The sequence below is a fragment of the Oncorhynchus tshawytscha genome, linkage group LG13, assembly GCF_018296145.1.
Source record: "Oncorhynchus tshawytscha isolate Ot180627B linkage group LG13, Otsh_v2.0, whole genome shotgun sequence".
NCBI lineage: Eukaryota > Metazoa > Chordata > Actinopteri > Salmoniformes > Salmonidae > Oncorhynchus > Oncorhynchus tshawytscha.
The window spans coordinates 3,040,725-3,059,560 of record NC_056441.1 but is presented as its reverse complement, the minus strand read 5'-3'; the positions used below and the strand labels follow the sequence as shown (position 1 = coordinate 3,059,560).

Genomic DNA, 18,836 nt, shown 5'->3' with positions numbered 1-18,836 from the left:
GGATTTCAAACAATGTAAAATGTAAAATAAAATATAGACAAGAACTCAAGAACGGTGTGATGAATCTGATTTAACAACCCGTAGAGCGCTGTAGCAGTAATTACATGCTAACTAGATGTCTCTACGCCGGGGGAATTTACACCAGATAATAGATATAGTACAAACAGCTTTGTCAATAATCCAGTATAGACAGACATATGCGGTGTGTATGAACAGTGTAACTTAAATAAAATGTAAAGCTGTGGAATATTATGATGAGCTATGTCAGGGATACAGCATTTAAATACACCGCTGGGAAACGGGACTTGACTAGTGGTTCGATGTCTCTATAGCATGGGACAGCGGGGGTGTGTGTGTGTGTGTGTGTGTGTGTGTGTGTGTGTGTGTGTGTGTGTGTGTGTGTGTGTGTGTGTGTGTGTGTGTGTGTCGTGAGAATGAGGTGTGTGTGATAGCTAGTATGTGTGTGTTGTGTGAGTGAGTATGCATGACCTGATACATGGCTAGTGATGGCTGTTCAACAGTCTGATGGTGATAGAAGCTGTTCAACAGTCTGATGGTGATAGAAGCTGTTCAACAGTCTGATGGTAATAGAAGCTGTTCAACAGTCTGATGGTAATAGAAGCTGTTCAACAGTCTGATGGTGATAGAAGCTGTTCAACAGTCTGATGGTAATAGAAGCTGTTCAACAGTCTGATGGTAATAGAAGCTGTTCAACAGTCTGATGGTAATAGAAGCTGTTCAACAGTCTGATGGTAATAGAAGCTGTTCAACAGTCTGATGGTGATAGAAGCTGTCCAACAGTCTGATGGTGATAGAAGCTGTTCAACAGTCTGATGGTAATAGAAGCTGTTCAACAGTCTGATGGTAATAGAAGCTGTTCAACAGTCTGATGGTAATAGAAGCTGTTCAACAGTCTGATGGTAATAGAAGCTGTTCAACAGTCTGATGGTAATAGAAGCTGTTCAACAGTCTGATGGTAATAGAAGCTGTTCAACAGTCTGATGGTTATAGAAGCTGTTCAACAGTCTGATGGTTATAGAAGCTGTTCAACAGTCTGATGGTCTGGTGATAGAAGCTGTTCAACAGTCTGATGGTCTGGTGATAGAAGCTGTTCAACAGTCTGATGGTGATAGAAGCTGTCCAACAGTCTGATGGTGATAGAAGCTGTTCAACAGTCTGATGGTGATAGAAGCTGTTCAACAGTCTGATGGTGATAGAAGCTGTTCAACAGTCTGATGGTGATAGAAGCTGTTTAACAGTCTGATGGTGATAGAAGCTGTTCAACAGTCTGATGGTCTGGTAATAGAAGCTGTTCAACAGTCTGATGGTAATAGAGGCTGTTTAACAGTCTGATGGTGATAGAAGCTGTTCAACAGTCTGATGGTGATAGAATCTTTTCAACAGTGTGATGGTAATAGAAGCTGTTTAACCTCTCTGGGATATGTGGGACGCTAGCACCTGGCCACAAACCAGGGAAAATGCAGAGCGCCAAATTCAAATAAATTACTATAAAAATCAAACTTTCATTAAATCACACATGTAAGATAGCAAATTAAAGCTACACATTTTGTGAATCCAGCCAACGTGTCAGATTTCCAAAAGGCTTTTCGGCGAAAGCAAACAATGCTATTATCTGAGGATAGCACCTCCGTAAACAAAGCGAGAAACCATATTTCAACCCTGCAGGCCCGTCACAAAACGTAGAAATAAAAATATAATTCATGCCTCAGCTTTGATGAGCTCCACTCCAATATGTCCCATAAACATCACAAATGATCCTTTTGTTCGATTAATTCCGTCGATATATATCGAAAATGTCTGAAAAGTTACCTGTAAACTTTGTCAAAACATTTCAAACTACTTTTGTAATATAACGTTAGGTATTTTTTAACATAAATAATCGATAAAATTGAAGACAGGATGATCTGTGTTCAATACAGGAAGAAAACAAACTGTAGCTTTCTGGTCACGCGCCTCTATCTAACAGTACACTACAAGTTACCCTCGTTCAAGATGGCCGTACTTCTTCATTACACAAAGGGAAAACCTCAACCAATTTCTAAAGACTGTTGACATCCAGTGGAAGCGATAGGAACTGCAAGAAGGTCCCTGAGAAATCTGGATTCCCAATGAAACCCCATTGAAAAGAAAGTGACCTCAAAAAAATAAATCTGTATGGTTTGTCCTCTGAGTTTCACCTGCTAAATAAGTTATGTTATACTCACTGACATGATTCAAACAGTTTTAGTGTAACGATCTGAGTGTAGTGGGTGAGGAGTCAAGCGCAGGAAGCAGAGAGTTCAGGTGAGTGCTATTTTAATGCACCGACAAACGGCGAACATAAGCCAACCCTCACGAACACACAGGGCGTAATGAACAAACAAATGCCCCCAAACAGGGGGACTTAAAACGGTCCAGGGAAAACCCTCAAAATGGGAAAAACACAAAACCCATAGACGTGCACACAAGTACACTAAACAGATGGTCACAATAATTAATCCCGCACAAGGAATTCTGCGGGCCGACTGACTAATAAAGCCTACTACCTAACTCAAAACAGGTGCACTCAATCAACACATAAGGAGGGGGAGGAAATAATCAGTAGCAGCTAGTAGGCCGGCGACGACGACCGCCGAGCGCCACCCGAACGGGAAGGGGAGTGTCCTTCGGTCGGAGTCGTGACATTTAGAGTCTTCAGAGTGTTGTCTTTCCAAATCTACTTATAATATATCTTCTGGGGATGAGTAGCAGGCAGTTGAATTTGAGCATACATTGCATCCGGATGTGAAAATGCTCACCAAGAAGTTAAGTCTTACACTCCTTCAAACACATACACATTATCTGTACTGTTTTTCAACCATCGTAAATCACATCTAATGTCATATGACAAGGTGTCACATTTCCATACCACTCCCATCCATCCCTTCATCAAATCAAATCAAATCAAATTTATTTATATAGCCCTTCGTACATCAGCTGATATCTCAAAGTGCTGTCCATCCATCCATCCCTCCATCCTTGCATCCTTCATTCCCTCCATCCCTCCTCTCCTCCATCCATCCCTCCATCCCTTCATCCCTCCATCCCTCCATCCCTCCTCTCCTCCATCCATCCCTCCATCCCTCCATCCCTTCATCCCTCCATCCCTCCATCCCTCCTCTCCTCCATCCATCCATCCATCCATCCCTTCATCCATCCATCCCTCCATCCCTTCATCCATCCATCCCTCCATCCCTTCATCCCTCCATCCCTCCATCCCTCCACCCCTCGATCCCTCCATCCCTCCTCTCCTCCATCCATCCATCCATCCCTTCATCCATCCATCCCTCCATCCCTTCATCCATCCTCCCTCTCCTCCATCTCTTCATCCTTCCATCCATCCATCCCTTCATCCCTCCATCCCTCCATCCCTCCTCTCCTCCATCCATCCCTCCATCCCTTCATCCCTCCATCCCTCCTCTCCTCCATCCATCCCTCCTCTCCTTCATCCCTTCATCCCTCCATCCCTCCATCCCTCCTCTCCTCCATCCATCCCTCCATCCCTCCTCTCCTCCATCCATCCATCCATCCATCCATCCATCCATCCATCCCTCCATCCCTCTTCATCCTCCATCCATCCATCCCTTCATCCTTCCATCCATCCATCCCTTCATCCCTCCATCCCTCCATCCCTCCTCTCCCATCCATCCCTCCTCTCCTTCATCCCTTCATCCCTCCATCCCTCCTCTCCTCCATCCATCCCTCCATCCCTTCATCCCTCCATCCCTCCATCCCTCCTCTCCTCCATCCATCCATCCCTCCATCCCTCCTGTCCTCCTTCCATCCATCCCTTCATCCTTCCATCCCTCCATCCCTCCTCTCCTCCATCCATCCATCCCTTCATCCCTCCATCCCTCCTCCTTCCATCCATCCCTTCATCCTTCCATCCCTCCATCCCTCCTCTCCTCCATCCATCCATCCCTTCATCCCTCCATCCCTCCTCTCCTCCATCCATCCATCCCTTCATCCCTCCATCCATCCATCCCTTCATCCATCCATCCCTCCATCCCTTCATCCATCCTCTCCTCCATCTCTCCATCCCCTCTCTCCTCCATCCCCCCTCTCCTCCATCCCTCCATCCATTCATCCCTTCATCGTTCCATCTCTCCATTCCCCCAATCAGATGAATAAATAAATAATGTTGTCAGGTGAAAAAGGAAGAAAAGTAATTTCAGTAAAAGGCAGAGACATACAGTAGGATGTTGATTGATTTGCTGTTGAGAATTAATCTACACTTTCTCACCATACATTGTTCTACGGCTGGATGTGAGCCATATGTTCTACGGCTGGATGTGAGAGATATGTTCTACGGCTGGATATGAGCCATATGTTCTACGCCTGGATGTGAGCCATATGTTCTACGGCTGGATGTCTGTCTGTCTTTCTTTCTCTGTCTGTCTGTCTGTCTGTCTGTCTGTCTTAATCTGTCTGTCTGTCTGTCTTTCTGTCTGTCTGTCTGTCTGTCTGTCTGTCTGTCTGTCTGTCTGTCTGTCTGTCTGTCTGTCTGTCTGTCTGTCTGTCTGTCTGTCTGTCTGTCTGTCTGTCTGTCTGTCTGTCTGTCTGTCTGTCTGTCTGTCTGTCTGTCTGTCTGTCTGTCTGTCTGTCTGTCTGTTTGTTTGTCTGTCTGTTTCTGTATGTCTGTTTTTCTCTCTCTCTTTCGCTCAGAAACGTCTGTTTTGTTTTCGGCTTTTTGCAACAGTAAGCCGGGCTCAATTTAAAAGTAGAGGCTTTTGTCTTCCTAAAAATACCAGCTAATTCAAACCCTGGGCTTTGGAATGTCTGCATAAATCTTTACAGGGTTATACTTACACACACACACACACACACACACACACACACACACACACACACACACACACACAAGCTCTGAAGGGCAATCTGTACCAGTTAGATATCTCAGTCAGACTCAGTACACCACCACTTTTTGTAGTTATGAAAAACCTTACACAGCTTTAGCCCACGGCGTGGAAACTGGTGCTGCATGTAAAGTAGGCCTGCTATTAAAACAAAATACTTGGTTTTAATATTTATTTTATTTTCACTTCTGTTCTTCCTTACCTTTTTTTTTCTCATTTTTCATTTCAGTATTTTTAATGACTGGTGGGTGGTGGATTCCCATAATGCAATATTTTGGAGGAGGAGGTTGATGGGTTGCTACGCCAGTCAGAGAAATCTAATTTACAGGATGGAGATTGTGTGTGAGAGCACGTGTGTGTGTGTGTGTGTGTGTGTGTGTGTGTGTGTGTGTGTGTGTGTGTGTGTGTGTGTGTGTGTGTGTGTGTGTGTGTGTGTGTGTGTGTGTGTGTTTGTTTGTGTGTTTCTGTATCCCTTAAAGAGGGTGTTTATTCATTGTGAATGTCATTGCATTCACAGGCTTATTTTGCAGTAGAGTACTTAATCAGATCCTATATACTGTAGTCTCTACAGTAGAGTACTTAATCAGATCCTATATACTGTAGTCTCTACAGTAGAGTACTTAATCAGATCCTATATACTGTAGTCTCTACAGTAGAGTACTTAATCAGATCCTATATACTGTAGTCTCTACAGTAGAGTACTTAATCAGATCCTATACACTGTAGTCTCTACAGTAGAGTACTTAATCAGATCCTATATACTGTAGTCTCTACAGTAGAGTACTTAATCATATCCTATATACTGTAGTCTCTACAGTAGAGTACTTAATCAGATCCTATATACTGTAGTCTCTACAGTAGAGTACTTAATCAGATCCTATACACTGTAGTCTCTACAGTAGAGTACTTAATCAGATCCTATATACTGTAGTCTCTACAGTAGAGTACTTAATCAGATCCTATATACTGTAGTCTCTACAGTAGAGTACTTAATCAGATCCTATATACTGTAGTCTCTACAGTAGAGTACTTAATCAGATCCTATATACTGTAGTCTCTACAGTAGAGTACTTAATCAGATCCTATATACTGTAGTCTCTACAGTAGAGTACTTAATTGGATCCTATATACTGTAGTCTCTACAGTAGAGTACTTAATCAGATCCTATATACTGTAGTCTCTACAGTAGAGTACTTAATTGGATCCTATATACTGAAGTCTCTACAGTAGATTACTTAATCAGATCCTATATACTGTAGTCTCTACAGTAGAGTACTTAATCAAATCCTATATACTGTAGTCTCTACAGTAGAGTACTTAATCAGATCCTATATACTGTAGTCTCTACAGTAGAGTACTTAATTGGATCCTATATACTGTAGTCTCTACAGTAGAGTACTTAATCAGATCCTATATACTGTAGTCTCTACAGTAGAGTACTTAATCAGATCCTATATACTGTAGTCTCTACAGTAGAGTACTTAATCATATCCTATATACTGTAGTCTCTACAGTAGAGTACTTAATCAGATCCTATATACTGTAGTCTCTACAGTAGAGTACTTAATCAGATCCTATATACTGTAGTCTCTACAGTAGAGTACCTAATCAGATCCTATATACTGTAGTCTCTAATCAGTCCTAGAGTACTTAATTGGATCCTATATACTGTAGTCTCTACAGTAGAGTACTTAATTGGATCCTATATACTGTAGTCTCTACAGTAGAGTACTTAATTGGATCCTATATACTGTAGTCTCTACAGTAGAGTACTTAATTGGATCCTATATACTGTAGTCTCTACAGTAGAGTACTTAATTGGATCCTACATACTGTAGTCTCTACAGTAGAGTACTTAATTGGATCCTATATACTGTAGTCTCTACAGTAGAGTACTTAATCAGATCCTATATACTGTAGTCTCTACAGTAGAGTACTTAATCAGATCCTATATACTGTAGTCTCTACAGTAGAGTACTTAATTGGATCCTACATACTGTAGTCTCTACAGTAGAGTACTTAATTGGATCCTATATACTGTAGTCTCTACAGTAGAGTACTTAATCAGATCCTATATACTGTAGTCTCTACAGTAGAGTACTTAATCAGATCCTATATACTGTAGTCTCTACAGTAGAGTACTTAATCAGATCCTATATACTGTAGTCTCTACAGTAGAGTACTTAATCAGATCCTATATACTGTAGTCTCTACAGTAGAGTACTTAATCAGATCCTATATACTGTAGTCTCTACAGTAGAGTACTTAATCAGATCCTATATACTCTAGTCTCTACAGTAGAGTACTTAATCATATCCTATTTACTGTAGTCTCTACAGTAGAGTACCTAATCAGATCCTATATACTGTAGTCTCTACAGTAGAGTACCTAATCAGATCCTATATAATGTAGTCTCTACAGTAGAGTACTTAATTGGATCCTATATACTGTAGTCTCTACAGTAGAGTACTTAATCAGATCCTATATACTGTAGTCTCTACAGTAGAGTACTTAATCAGATCCTACAGTAGAGTACTTAATCAGATCCTATATACTGTAGTCTCTACAGTAGAGTACTTAATCAGATCCTATATACTGTAGTCTCTACAGTAGAGTACTTAATCAGATCCTATATACTGTAGTCTCTACAGTAGAGTACTTAATCAGATCCTATATACTGTAGTCTCTACAGTAGAGTACCTAATCAGATCCTATATACTGTAGTCTCTACAGTAGAGTACTTAATTGGATCCTATATACTGTAGTCTCTACAGTAGAGTACTTAATCAGATCCTATATACTGTAGTCTCTACAGTAGAGTACTTAATTGGATCCTATATACTGTAGTCTAGTCTTGTGTCGGAAAGATCACGGTTTTCAAATGAGTTTTTGTTCTTCTGTGAATGATTCAGTTAGTCCCTGCTGTGAATGATTCAGTTAGACCCTGCTGTGAATGATTCAGTTAGACCCTGCTGTGAATGATTCAGTTAGTCCCTGTTGTGAATGATTCAGTTAAACCCTGCTGTGAATGATTCAGTTAAACCCTGCTGTGAATGATTCAGTTAAACCCTGCTGTGAATGATTCAGTTAGTCCCTGTTGTGAATGATTCAGTTAGACCCTGCTGTGAATGATTCAGTTAGACCCTGTTGTGAATGATTCAGTTAAACCCTGCTGTGAATGATTCAGTTAAACCCTGCTGTGAATGATTCAGTTAAACCCTGCTGTGAATGATTCAGTTAGTCCCTGCTGTGAATGATTCAGTTATTCCCTGTTGTGAATGATTCAGTTAGTCCCTGCTGTGAATGATTCAGTTAGACCCTGCTGTGAATGATTCAGTTAGACCCTGTTGTGAATGATTCAGTTTGGAAAGGTATGTGTTAAGGGTTGCCAGAGGTTAAACAGTTTCATTTTTCAGTGTCTTATAGTTTGGAGAAGTATTGGAAATACTGATTAAAGGATCTCTTCGTTGTATGGATAATCAGACCTATTAGTTGGGATAACAATGCTGGAGTTTGTATTCTAGCTTCCCTTTCAAACTGTACATTGATTAACATGCACTGTGTAACTGTACATTAAACTCTCTCCTCTCCTCTCCTCTCCTCTCCTCTCCTCTCCTCTCCTCTCCTCTCCTCTCCTCTCCTCTCCTCTCCTCTCCTCTCCTCTCCTCTCCTCTCCTCTCTCCTCTCCTCTCCTCTCCTCTCCTCTCCTCTCCTCTCCTCTCCTCTCCTCTCCTCTCCTCTCCTCTCCTCTCCCTCTCCTCCCTCTCCTCTCCTCTCCTCTCCTCTCCTCTCCTCTCCTCTCCTCTCCTCTCTCTCTCTTCTCTTCTCTTCTCTTCTCTTCTCTTCTCTTCTCTTCTCTTCTCTTCTCTTCTCTTCTCTTCTCTTCTCTTCTCTTCTCTTTCTCTTCTCTTCTCTTCTTCTCTTCTCTTCTCTTCTCTTCTCTTCTCTTCTTCTCTTCTCTTCTCTTCTCTTCTCTTCTCTTCTCTCTTCTCTTCTCTCTCTCTCCTCTCCTCTCCGCAGGTTCACTGGTCCTAACCTACCATCTCCCGTACTCAGCAGTAAGAACTGGCTAAGACTACACTTTACCTCAGATGGAAACCACAAGCTGAGAGGATTCAGTGCCCAGTACCAAGGTATGACACACACACTCAAACACACACATCATATACGCACAAACCCCCCTCCGCCCTCAAATCTCATCAGTCTGAGGGTCGTAGTTCAGGGTTGAAAACAGATGAACAGGCATTAGTCTGTCCAAGTGAAAAATACAAACCCCAATCTCATCTAATCTCAGAGAGAGACAGAGAGAGATGGAGAGACAAGAGAGAGAGAGAGAAAGAGAGAGGGAGAGGGAGAGAGAGGAAGAGAGAGAGCAAGAGACAGAGAGCGAGAGAGAGAAACAGAGAGAGAGCGAGAGACAGAGAGAGACAGACAGAGAGAGAGAAAAGAGGGAGAAAGAGGAAGAGAGAGGGAGAGGAAGAGGGAGAGGGAGAGCGCAAGAGACAGAGAAATATATTTTGATATGTTTAACACTTTTTTGGATGCAAATGACATATTCCCTATTATTCTGATGAGAGGAACATAGGATTACTGGTCATGTGGGCCCGACCTGGGCTCGACCTGGGCTCGACCTGGGCTCGACCTGAGCCCGACCTGGGCTCGACCTGGGCTCGACCTGGGCTCGACCTGGGCTCCAACCAGGGACCCTGTGCACACATCGATCACTGCCTCCCTGACCACCCTCGAAGCATCGTTATCTTTCGCTCCACAGAAGCCTCTGCCCTTTGCAGAGCAATGGGAACAACTACTTCAAAGTCTCAGAGCGAGTGAGGTCGCCGATTGAAACGCTATTAGCGCACCCCCTTGGCTAACTGGCTAGCCGGTTGCCAGCGGTTACACGGGAAAAAAGACTCTTTGTTGTTGTTATTGTTGTTATTGTTGTTGTTGTTGTTGTTGTTGTTGTTGTTCCAGACGAGAGAGAGATTTTTCGACACGAGACTCAGACTTTTATTTATTTAAAAGTAGAACTGTTTGAGCTGTTGTCGATAGATTAAGTAATCAAGTATAATTTGCTTCTAAATAACCCTACAATTCTGAATTTAAAATGTAGTTAATGAAGACTGAACACATGTATTTAATGTCATTGTACCCCGGGAAGAGTATCAGCTAGTGGGGGAGGGGGGACCCGTGTTCAATACTAACGTCTCATTGGGACATCAACAGTTCATTGCGCCCACTCTCTATTTACCCCTAATAGACAGCCCATACTCGGTCTAGAAGTAGATATCGTTTACTCATTCACATCACATTCAAATGTTTTCTATGAAATATCAGTTTAGTGTGGAAAACAGACACTGCCTACAGAATCCGTGCAGGAAATCAAGAGTTGTCGGGAGTAATTTGGAGGTTGGGGACTTACTCTATAAAGTCACAGATGACTCAGATAACATGTGGTTTAAAGTGGTATGAAAAAAATAACATCGCTCTCCCCTTCCTATTGTGTTCCTGGTAGGATCTTACTCCCCTTCCTATTGTGTTCCTAATAGGATCTTACTCCCCTTCCTATTGTGTTCCTGTTCCTAATAGGATCTTACTCCCCTTCCTATTGTGTTCCTGTTCCTAATAGGATCTTACTCCCCCTTCCTATTGTGTTCCTGGTAGGATCTTACTCCCCCTTCCTATTGTGTTCCTAATAGGATCTTACTCCCCTTCCTATTGTGTTCCTAATAGGATCTTACTCCCCTTCCTATTGTGTTCCTGGTAGGATCTTACTCCCCTTCCTATTGTGTTCCTAATAGGATCTTACTCCCCTTCCTATTGTGTTCCTAATAGGATCTTATTCCCCTTTCCTATTGTGTTCCTAATAGAATCTTACTCCCCTTCCTATTGTGTTCCTGGTAGGATCTTACTCCCCCTTCCTATTGTGTTCCTAATAGGATCTTACTCCCCTTCCTATTGTGTTCCTGGTAGGATCTTACTCCCCCTTCCTATTGTGTTCCTGTTAGGATCTTACTCCCCTTCCTATTGTGTTCCTGTTCCTAATAGGATCTTACTCCCCTTCCTATTGTGTTCCTGTTCCTAATAGGATCTTACTCCCCCTTCCTATTGTGTTCCTGGTAGGATCTTACTCCCCTTCATATTGTGTTCCTGGTAGGATCTTACTCCCCTTCCTATTGTGTTCCTGTTCCTAATAGGATCTTACTCCCCTTCCTATTGTGTTCCTGTTCCTAATAGGATCTTACTCCCCCTTCCTATTGTGTTCCTGGTAGGATCTTACTCCCCTTCCTATTGTGTTCCTAATAGGATCTTACTCCCCTTCCTATTGTGTTCCTGGTAGGATCTTACTCCACAGACTCTGTTCTCTACAGTCCTGATTAAACAGGGAACCTGACCGTACATTATCCTCTGGTCTCCACAGTACTGACTCTACATTATCCTCTGGTCTCTACAGTCCTGATTAAACAGGGAACCTGACTGTACATTATCCTCTGGTCTCTACAGTCCTGATTAAACAGGGAACCTGACTGTACATTATCCTCTGGTCTCTACAGTCCTGATTAAACAGGGAACCTGACTGTACATTATCCTCTGGTATCTATAGAACTGATTAAACAGGGAACCTGACTGTACATTACCCTCTGGTCTCCACAGTGAAGAAGATGACAGAGCTGAAGTCCAGAGGAGTCAAGATGATGCCCAGTAAAGACAATCATCACAAGATATCAGTTTGTAAGTAGTGCTCCTAGTTGTTCTACACTTGTAGGAGTACACCGTTCAATTTATCTTCTGCAAAGTCAAACAACAGGTTCCTCTCTTCAATTCTCTTCAATTTATCTTCTGCAACAGTTGTTCTGCAAAGTCACAGGTTCCTCTCTTCTCCCCAGTTGTGGAAATGGACAGAGGGGGGGGAAGTGTAGAAACAAAGGGAGGGATACAGGGAGGGTAAAGGAGTGTAGAAACAGAGGAGGGGGGGGTAAAGGAGTGTAGAAAAAGAGGAGGGGGAGGGTAAAGGAGTGTAGAAACAGAGGAGGGGGTAAAGGAGTGTAGAAAAAGAGGAGGGGGAGGGTAAAGGAGTGTAGAAACAGAGGAGGGGGAGGTAAAGGAGTGTAGAAACAGAGGAGGGGGTAAAGGAGTGTAGAAACAGAGGAGGGGGGGTAAAGGAGTGTAGAAACAGAGGGGGAGGGATACAGGGAGGGTAAAGGAGTGTAGAAACAGAGGAGGGGGGGGGTAAAGGAGTGTAGAAACAGAGGGAGGGATACAGGGAGGGTAAAGGAGTGTAGAAACAGAGGAGGGGGGAGGGTAAAGGAGTGTAGAAACAGAGGAGGGGGTAAAGGAGTGTAGAAACAGAGGGAGGGATACATGGAGGGTAAAGGAGTGTAGAAACAGAGGAGGGGGGTGGAAACAGAGGAGGGGGGAAAAGGAGTGTAGAAACAGAGGAGGGGGAGGGTAAAGGAGTGTAGAAACAGAGGAGGGGGGGTGTAGAAACAGAGGAGGAGGGGGAAAAGGAGTGTAGAAACAGAGGAGGGGGGGGTAAAGGAGTGTAGAAACAGAGGAGGGGGAGGGTAAAGGAGTGTAGAAACAGAGGAGGGGGGGAGTGTAGAAACAGAGGAGGGGGGTGGAAACAGAGGAGGGGGGGGAAAGGAGTGTAGAAACAGAGGAGGGGAGGGGGGTAAAGGAGTGTAGAAACAGGAGGGGGAGGGGGAGGGGGAAAAGTAGAAACAGAGGAGGGGGGAAAAGGAGTGTAGAAACAGAGGAGGGGGGGGTAAAGGAGTGTAGAAACAGAGGAGGGGGGGGTAAAGGAGTGTAGAAACAGAGGGAGGGATACAGGGAGGGTAAAGGAGTGTAGAAACAGAGGGGGGGGGGAGTGTAGAAACAGAGGGAGGGATACAGGGAGGGTAAAGGAGTGTAGAAACAGAGGGGGGGGTAGGGATAAAGGAGTGGGTAGAAACAGAGGGAGGGATACAGGGAGGGTAAAGGAGTGTAGAAACAGAGGGAGCGATACAGGGAGGGTAAAGGAGTGTAGAAACAGAGGGAGGGATACAGGATGGGTAAAGGAGTGTAGAAACAGAGGGAGGGATACAGGGAGGGTAAAGGAGTGTAGAAACAGAGGGAAGGATACAGGGAGGGTAAAGGAGTGTAGAAACAGAGGGAGGGATACAGGGGGTAAAGGAGTGTAGAAACAGAGGGAGGGATACAGGGGGGGTAAAGGAGTGTAGAAACAGAGGGAAGGATACAGGGAGGGTAAAGGAGTGTAGAAACAGAGGGAGGGATACAGGGGGTAAAGGAGTGTAGAAACAGAGGGAGGGATACAGGGGGTAAAGGAGTGTAGAAACAGAGGGAGGGATACAGGGAGGGGTAAAGGAGAGTAGAAACAGAGGGAGGGATAAAGGTGTAAAGGAGAGTAGAAACAGAGGGAGGGATACAGGTGTCAAAGGAGAGTAGAAACAGAGCGAGGGATACAGGGAGGGGGGGAAAGGAGAGTAGAAACAGAGGGAGGGATACAGGGGGGTAAATGAGTGTAGAAACAGAGGGAGGGATACAGGGAGGGGGAAAGGAGAGTAGAAACAGAGGGAGGGAAACAGGGGGTAAAGGAGTGTAGAAATAGAGGGAGGGATACAGGGAGGGGTAAAGGAGTGTAGAAACAGAGGGAGGGATACAGGGATAAGGAGAGTAGAAACAGAGGGAGGGATACAGGGAGGGGAAAGGAGAGTAGAAACAGAGGGAGGGATACAGGGGTAAAGGAGTGTAGAAATAGAGGGAGGGATACAGGGAGGGGTAAAGGAGTGTAGAAACAGAGGGAGGGATACAGGGAGGGGTAAAGGAGTGTTGAAATAGAGGGAGGGATACAGGGAGGGGTAAAGGAGAGTAGAAACAGAGGGAGGGATACAGGGAGGGGTAAAGGAGTGTAGAAACAGAGGGAGGGATACAGGGGGTGAAGGAGTGTAGAAACAGAGGGAGGGATACAGGGGGAAGGAGTGTAGCAATAGTGGGAGGGATACAGGGGGTAAATGAGTGTAGAAACAGAGGGAGGGATACAGGGGGAAAGGAGTGTAGAAACTGAGGGAGGGATATGGGGGTAAAGGAGTGTAGAAACAGAGGGAGGGATACAGGGAGGGGTAAAGGAGTGTAGAAACAGAGGAGGGAGGGATACAGGTAGGGGTAAAGGAGAGTAGAAACAGAGGGAGGGATACAGGGGGGTAAAGGAGTGTAGAAACAGAGGGAGGGATACAGGGGGTGAAGGAGTGTAGAAACAGAGGGAGGGATACAGGGGGTAAAGGAGTGTAGAAACAGAGGGAGGGATACAGGGGGTAAATGAGTGTAGAAACAGAGGGAGGGATACAGGGGGAAGGAGTGAGGCAATAGTGGGAGGGATACAGGGGGTAAATGAGTGTAGAAACAGAGGGAGGGATACAGGGGGAAAGGAGTGTAGCAATAGTGGGAGGGATACAGGGGGTAAATGAGTGTAGAAACAGAGGGAGGGATACAGGGGGATAAAGGAGTGTAGAAACAGAGGGAGGGATACATGGGGGGTAATGGAGTGTAGAAACAGAGGGAGGGATACAGGGGGTAAAGGAGTGTAGAAATAGAGGGAGGGATACAGGGGGAAAAGAGTGTAGCAATAGAGGGAGAGGGATACAGGGGGTGAAGGAGAGTAGAAACAGAGGGAGGGATACAGGTGTCAAGGAGAGTAGAAACAGAGCGAGGATACAGGGAGGGGGAAAGGAGAGTAGAAACAGAGGGAGGGATACAGGGGGGTAAATGAGTGTAGAAACAGAGGGAGGGATACAGGGAGGGGGAAAGGAGAGTAGAAACAGAGGGAGGGAACAGGGGTAAAGGAGTGTAGAAATAGAGGGAGGGATACAGGGAGGGGTAAAGGAGTGTAGAAATAGAGGGAGGGATACAGGGATAAGGAGAGTAGAAACAGAGGGAGGGATACAGGGAGGGGGAAAGGAGAGTAGAAACAGAGGGAGGGATACAGGGGTAAAGGAGTGTAGAAATAGAGGGAGGGATACAGGGAGGGGTAAAGGAGTGTAGAAACAGAGGGAGGGATACAGGGAGGGGTAAAGGAGTGTTGAAATAGGGAGGGATACAGGGAGGGGTAAAGGAGAGTAGAAACAGAGGGAGGGATACAGGGAGGGGTAAAGGAGTGTAGAAACAGAGGGAGGGATACAGGGGGTGAAGGAGTGTAGAAACAGAGGGAGGGATACAGGGGGAAGGAGTGTAGCAATAGTGGGAGGGATACAGGGGGGTAAATGAGTGTAGAAACAGAGGGAGGGATACAGGGGGAAAGGAGTGTAGAAACTGAGGGAGGGATATGGGGGGGTAAAGGAGTGTAGAAACAGAGGGAGGGATACAGGGAGGGGTAAAGGAGTGTAGAAACAGAGGGAGGGATACAGGTAGGGGTAAAGGAGAGTAGAAACAGAGGGAGGGATACAGGGGGGGGTAAAGGAGTGTAGAAACAGAGGGAGGGATACAGGGGGTGAAGGAGTGTAGAAACAGAGGGAGGGATACAGGGGGGGAAAAGGAGTGTAGAAACAGAGGAAGGGATACAGGGGGGTAAATGAGTGTAGAAACAGAGGGAGGGATACAGGGGGAAAGGAGTGTAGCAATAGTGGGAGGGATACAGGGGGTAAATGAGTGTAGAAACAGAGGGAGGGATACAGGGAAGGAGTGTAGCAATAGTGGGAGGGATACAGGGGGTAAATGAGTGTAGAAACAGAGGGAGGGATACAGGGGGGGATAAAGGAGTGTAGAAACAGAGGGAGGGATACATGGGGGGATACAGGGGTAATGGAGTGTAGAAACAGAGGGAGGGATACAGGGGGTAAAGGAGTGTAGAAATAGAGGGAGGGATACAGGGGGGTAAAAGAGTGTAGCAATAGAGGGAGGGATACAGGGGGGGGATGAAGGAGAGTAGAAACAGAGGGAGGGATACAGGGGGTAAAGGAGTGTAGAAACAGAGGGAGGGATACAGGGATAAGGAGAGTAGAAACAGAGGGAGGGATACAGGGGGTAAAGGAGAGTAGAAACAGAGGGAGGGATACAGGGGGGGGTAAAGGAGTGTAGAAACAGAGGGAGGGATTCAGGGGGGTGAAGGAGTGTAGAAACAGAGGGAGGGATACAGGGGGGTAAAGGAGTGTAGTAACAGAGGGAGGGATACAGGGGGGGTAAATGAGTGTAGAAACAGAGGGAGGGATACAGGGGGAAAAGAGTGTAGCAATAGAGGGAGGGATACAGGGGGTAAAGGAGTGTAGAAACAGAGGGAGGGATACAGGGGGGGGGAAAGGAGTGTAGAAACAGAGGGAGGGATACAGGGGGTTAAAGGAGAGTAGAAACAGAGGGAGGGATACAGGAAGGGTAAAGGAGTGTAGAAACAGAGGGAGGGATACAGGAGGGGGTAAAGGAGTGTAGAAACAGATGGAGGGATACAGGGAGGGGTACAGGAGTGTAGAAACAGAGGGAGGGATACAGGAAGGGTAAAGGAGTGTAGAAACAGAGGGAGGGATACAGGGAAGGAGAAAGGAGTGTAGAAACAGAGGGAGGGATACAGGGAGGGTAAAGGAGTGTAGAAACAGAGGGAGGGATACAGGGGGAAAGGGAGTGTAGAAACAGAGGGAGGGATACAGGGAGGGTAAAGGAGTGAAGACACAGAGGGAGGGATACAGGGAGGGGGAAAGGAGTGTAGAAACAGAGGGAGGGATACAGGGGGTAAAGGAGTGTAGAAACAGAGGGAGGGATACATGGGGGTAAAGGAGTGTAGAAACAGAGGGAGGGATACAGGGGGGTAAAGGAGTGTAGAAACAGAGGGAGGGATACAGGGAGGGGTAAAGGAGAGTAGAAACAGAGGGAGGGATACAGGGGGTAAAGGAGTGTAGAAACAGAGGGAGGGATACAGGGGGGTAAAGGAGTGTAGAAACAGAGGGAGGGATACAGGGGAAAGGAGTGTAGCAACAGAGGGAGGGATACAGGGGGGGTAAAGGGGTGTAGAAACAGAGGGAGGGATACAGGGGTAAAGGAGTGTAGAAACAGAGGGAGGGATACAGGGGGGGGGTAAAGGAGTGTAGTAACAGAGGGAGGGATACAGGGGGTAAATGAGTGTAGAAACAGAGGGAGGGATACAGGGGGAAAGGAGTGTAGCAATAGAGGGAGGGATACAGGGGGTAAAGGAGTGTAGAAACAGAGGGAGGGATACAGGGGGGGGGGGTAAAGGAGTGTAGAAACAGAGGTAGGGATACAGGGGGTTAAAGGAGAGTAGAAACAGAGGGAGGGATACAGGGGGAAAGGAGTGTAGAAACAGAGGGAGGGATACAGGAGGGGGGTAAAGGAGTGTTGAAACAGATGGAGGGATACAGGGAGGGGTACAGGAGTGTAGAAACAGAGGGAGGGATACAAGGAGGGTAAAGGAGTGAAGACACAGAGGGAGGGATACAGGGTTAAAGGAGAGTAGAAACAGAGGGAGGGATACAAGGAGGGTAAAGGAGTGAAGACACAGAGGGAGGGATACAGGGTTAAAGGAGAGTAGAAACAGAGGGAGGGATACAGGGGGGTAAAGAGTGTAAAAACAGAGGGAGGGATACAGGGGGGGTAAAGGAGTGTAGAAACAGAGGGAGGGATACATGGGGGGGGGGGGTAAAGGAGTGTAGAAACAGAGGGAGGGATACAGGGGGTTAAAGGAGTGTAGAAACAGAGGGAGGGATACAGGGAGGGGTAAAGGAGAGTAGAAACAGAGGGAGGGATACAGGGGGTAAAGGAGTGTAGAAACAGAGGGAGGGATACAGGGGGAAAGGAGTGTAGCAACAGAGGGAGGGATACAGGGGGGGGGGTAAAGGAGTGTAGAAATAGAGGGAGGGATACAGGGTAAAGGAGTGTAGAAACTGAGGGAGGGATACGGGGGGTAAAGGAGTGTAGAAACAGAGGGAGGGATACAGGGGGAAAGGAGTGTAGAAACAGAGGGAGGGATACAGGGGGGGTAAAGGAGTGTAGAAACAGAGGGAGGGATACAGGGTTAAAGGAGAGTAGAAACAGAGGGAGGGATACAGGGATAAGGAGAGTAGAAACAGAGGGAGGGATACCGGGAGGGGTAAAGGAGTGTAGAAATAGAGGGAGGGATACAGGAATAAGGAGAGTAGAAACAGAGGGAGGGATACAGGGAGGGGTAAAAGAGTGTAGAAACAGAGGGAGGGATACAGGGGGGTAAAGGAGAGTAGAAACAGAGGGAGGGTTACAGGGGGTAAAGGGTGTAAAACAGAGGAGTGTAGAAACAGAGGGAGGGATACAGGGGGGTAAAGGAGTGTAGAAACAGAGGGAGGGATACAGGGGGAAAGGAGTGTAGCAACAGAGGGAGGGTATAGGGGGTAAAGGAGTGTAGAAACAGAGGGAGGGATACAGGGATAAGGAGAGTAGAAACAGAGGGAGGGATACAGGGGGGGTAAAGGAGTGTAGAAACAGAGGGAGGGATACAGGGGGGTAAAGGAGAGTAGAAACAGAGGGAGGGATACAGGGGGGGAGTGTAGAAAAGGAGTGTAGAAACAGAGGGAGGGATACAGGGGGTAAAGGAGTGTAGAAACAGAGGGAGGGATACAGGGGGAAAGGAGTGTAGAAACAGAGGGAGGGATACAGGGGGAAAGGAGTGTAGAAACAGAAGGAGGGATACAGGGTTAAAGGAGAGTAGAAACAGAGGGAGGGATACAGGGATAAGGAGAGTAGAAACAGAGGGAGGGATACCGGGAGGGGTAAAGGAGTGTAGAAATAGAGGGAGGGATACAGGAATAAGGAGAGTAGAAACAGAGGGAGGGATACAGGGAGGGGTAAAAGAGTGTAGAAACAGAGGGAGGGATACAGGGGGTAAAGGAGAGTAGAAACAGAGGGAGGGTTACAGGGGGGGGTAAAGGAGTGTAGAAACAGAGGGAGGGATACAGGGGGGGTAAAGGAGTGTAGAAA

The 18,836-nt window shown here is 46.0% G+C and overlaps 1 protein-coding gene across 1 annotated transcript in view; it reads left to right on the top strand.

Annotated features, from left to right (window-relative positions):
* The window catches only part of LOC112220687 (CUB and sushi domain-containing protein 2-like), a 927,456-nt gene that overhangs the window by 436,115 nt on the left and 472,505 nt on the right, over positions 1–18,836 (top strand). Inside the window, 2 exon segments of the mRNA XM_042295064.1 lie at positions 8,916–9,028; positions 11,547–11,624. Coding sequence (XP_042150998.1) covers positions 8,916–9,028; positions 11,547–11,624 — 191 coding nt within the window.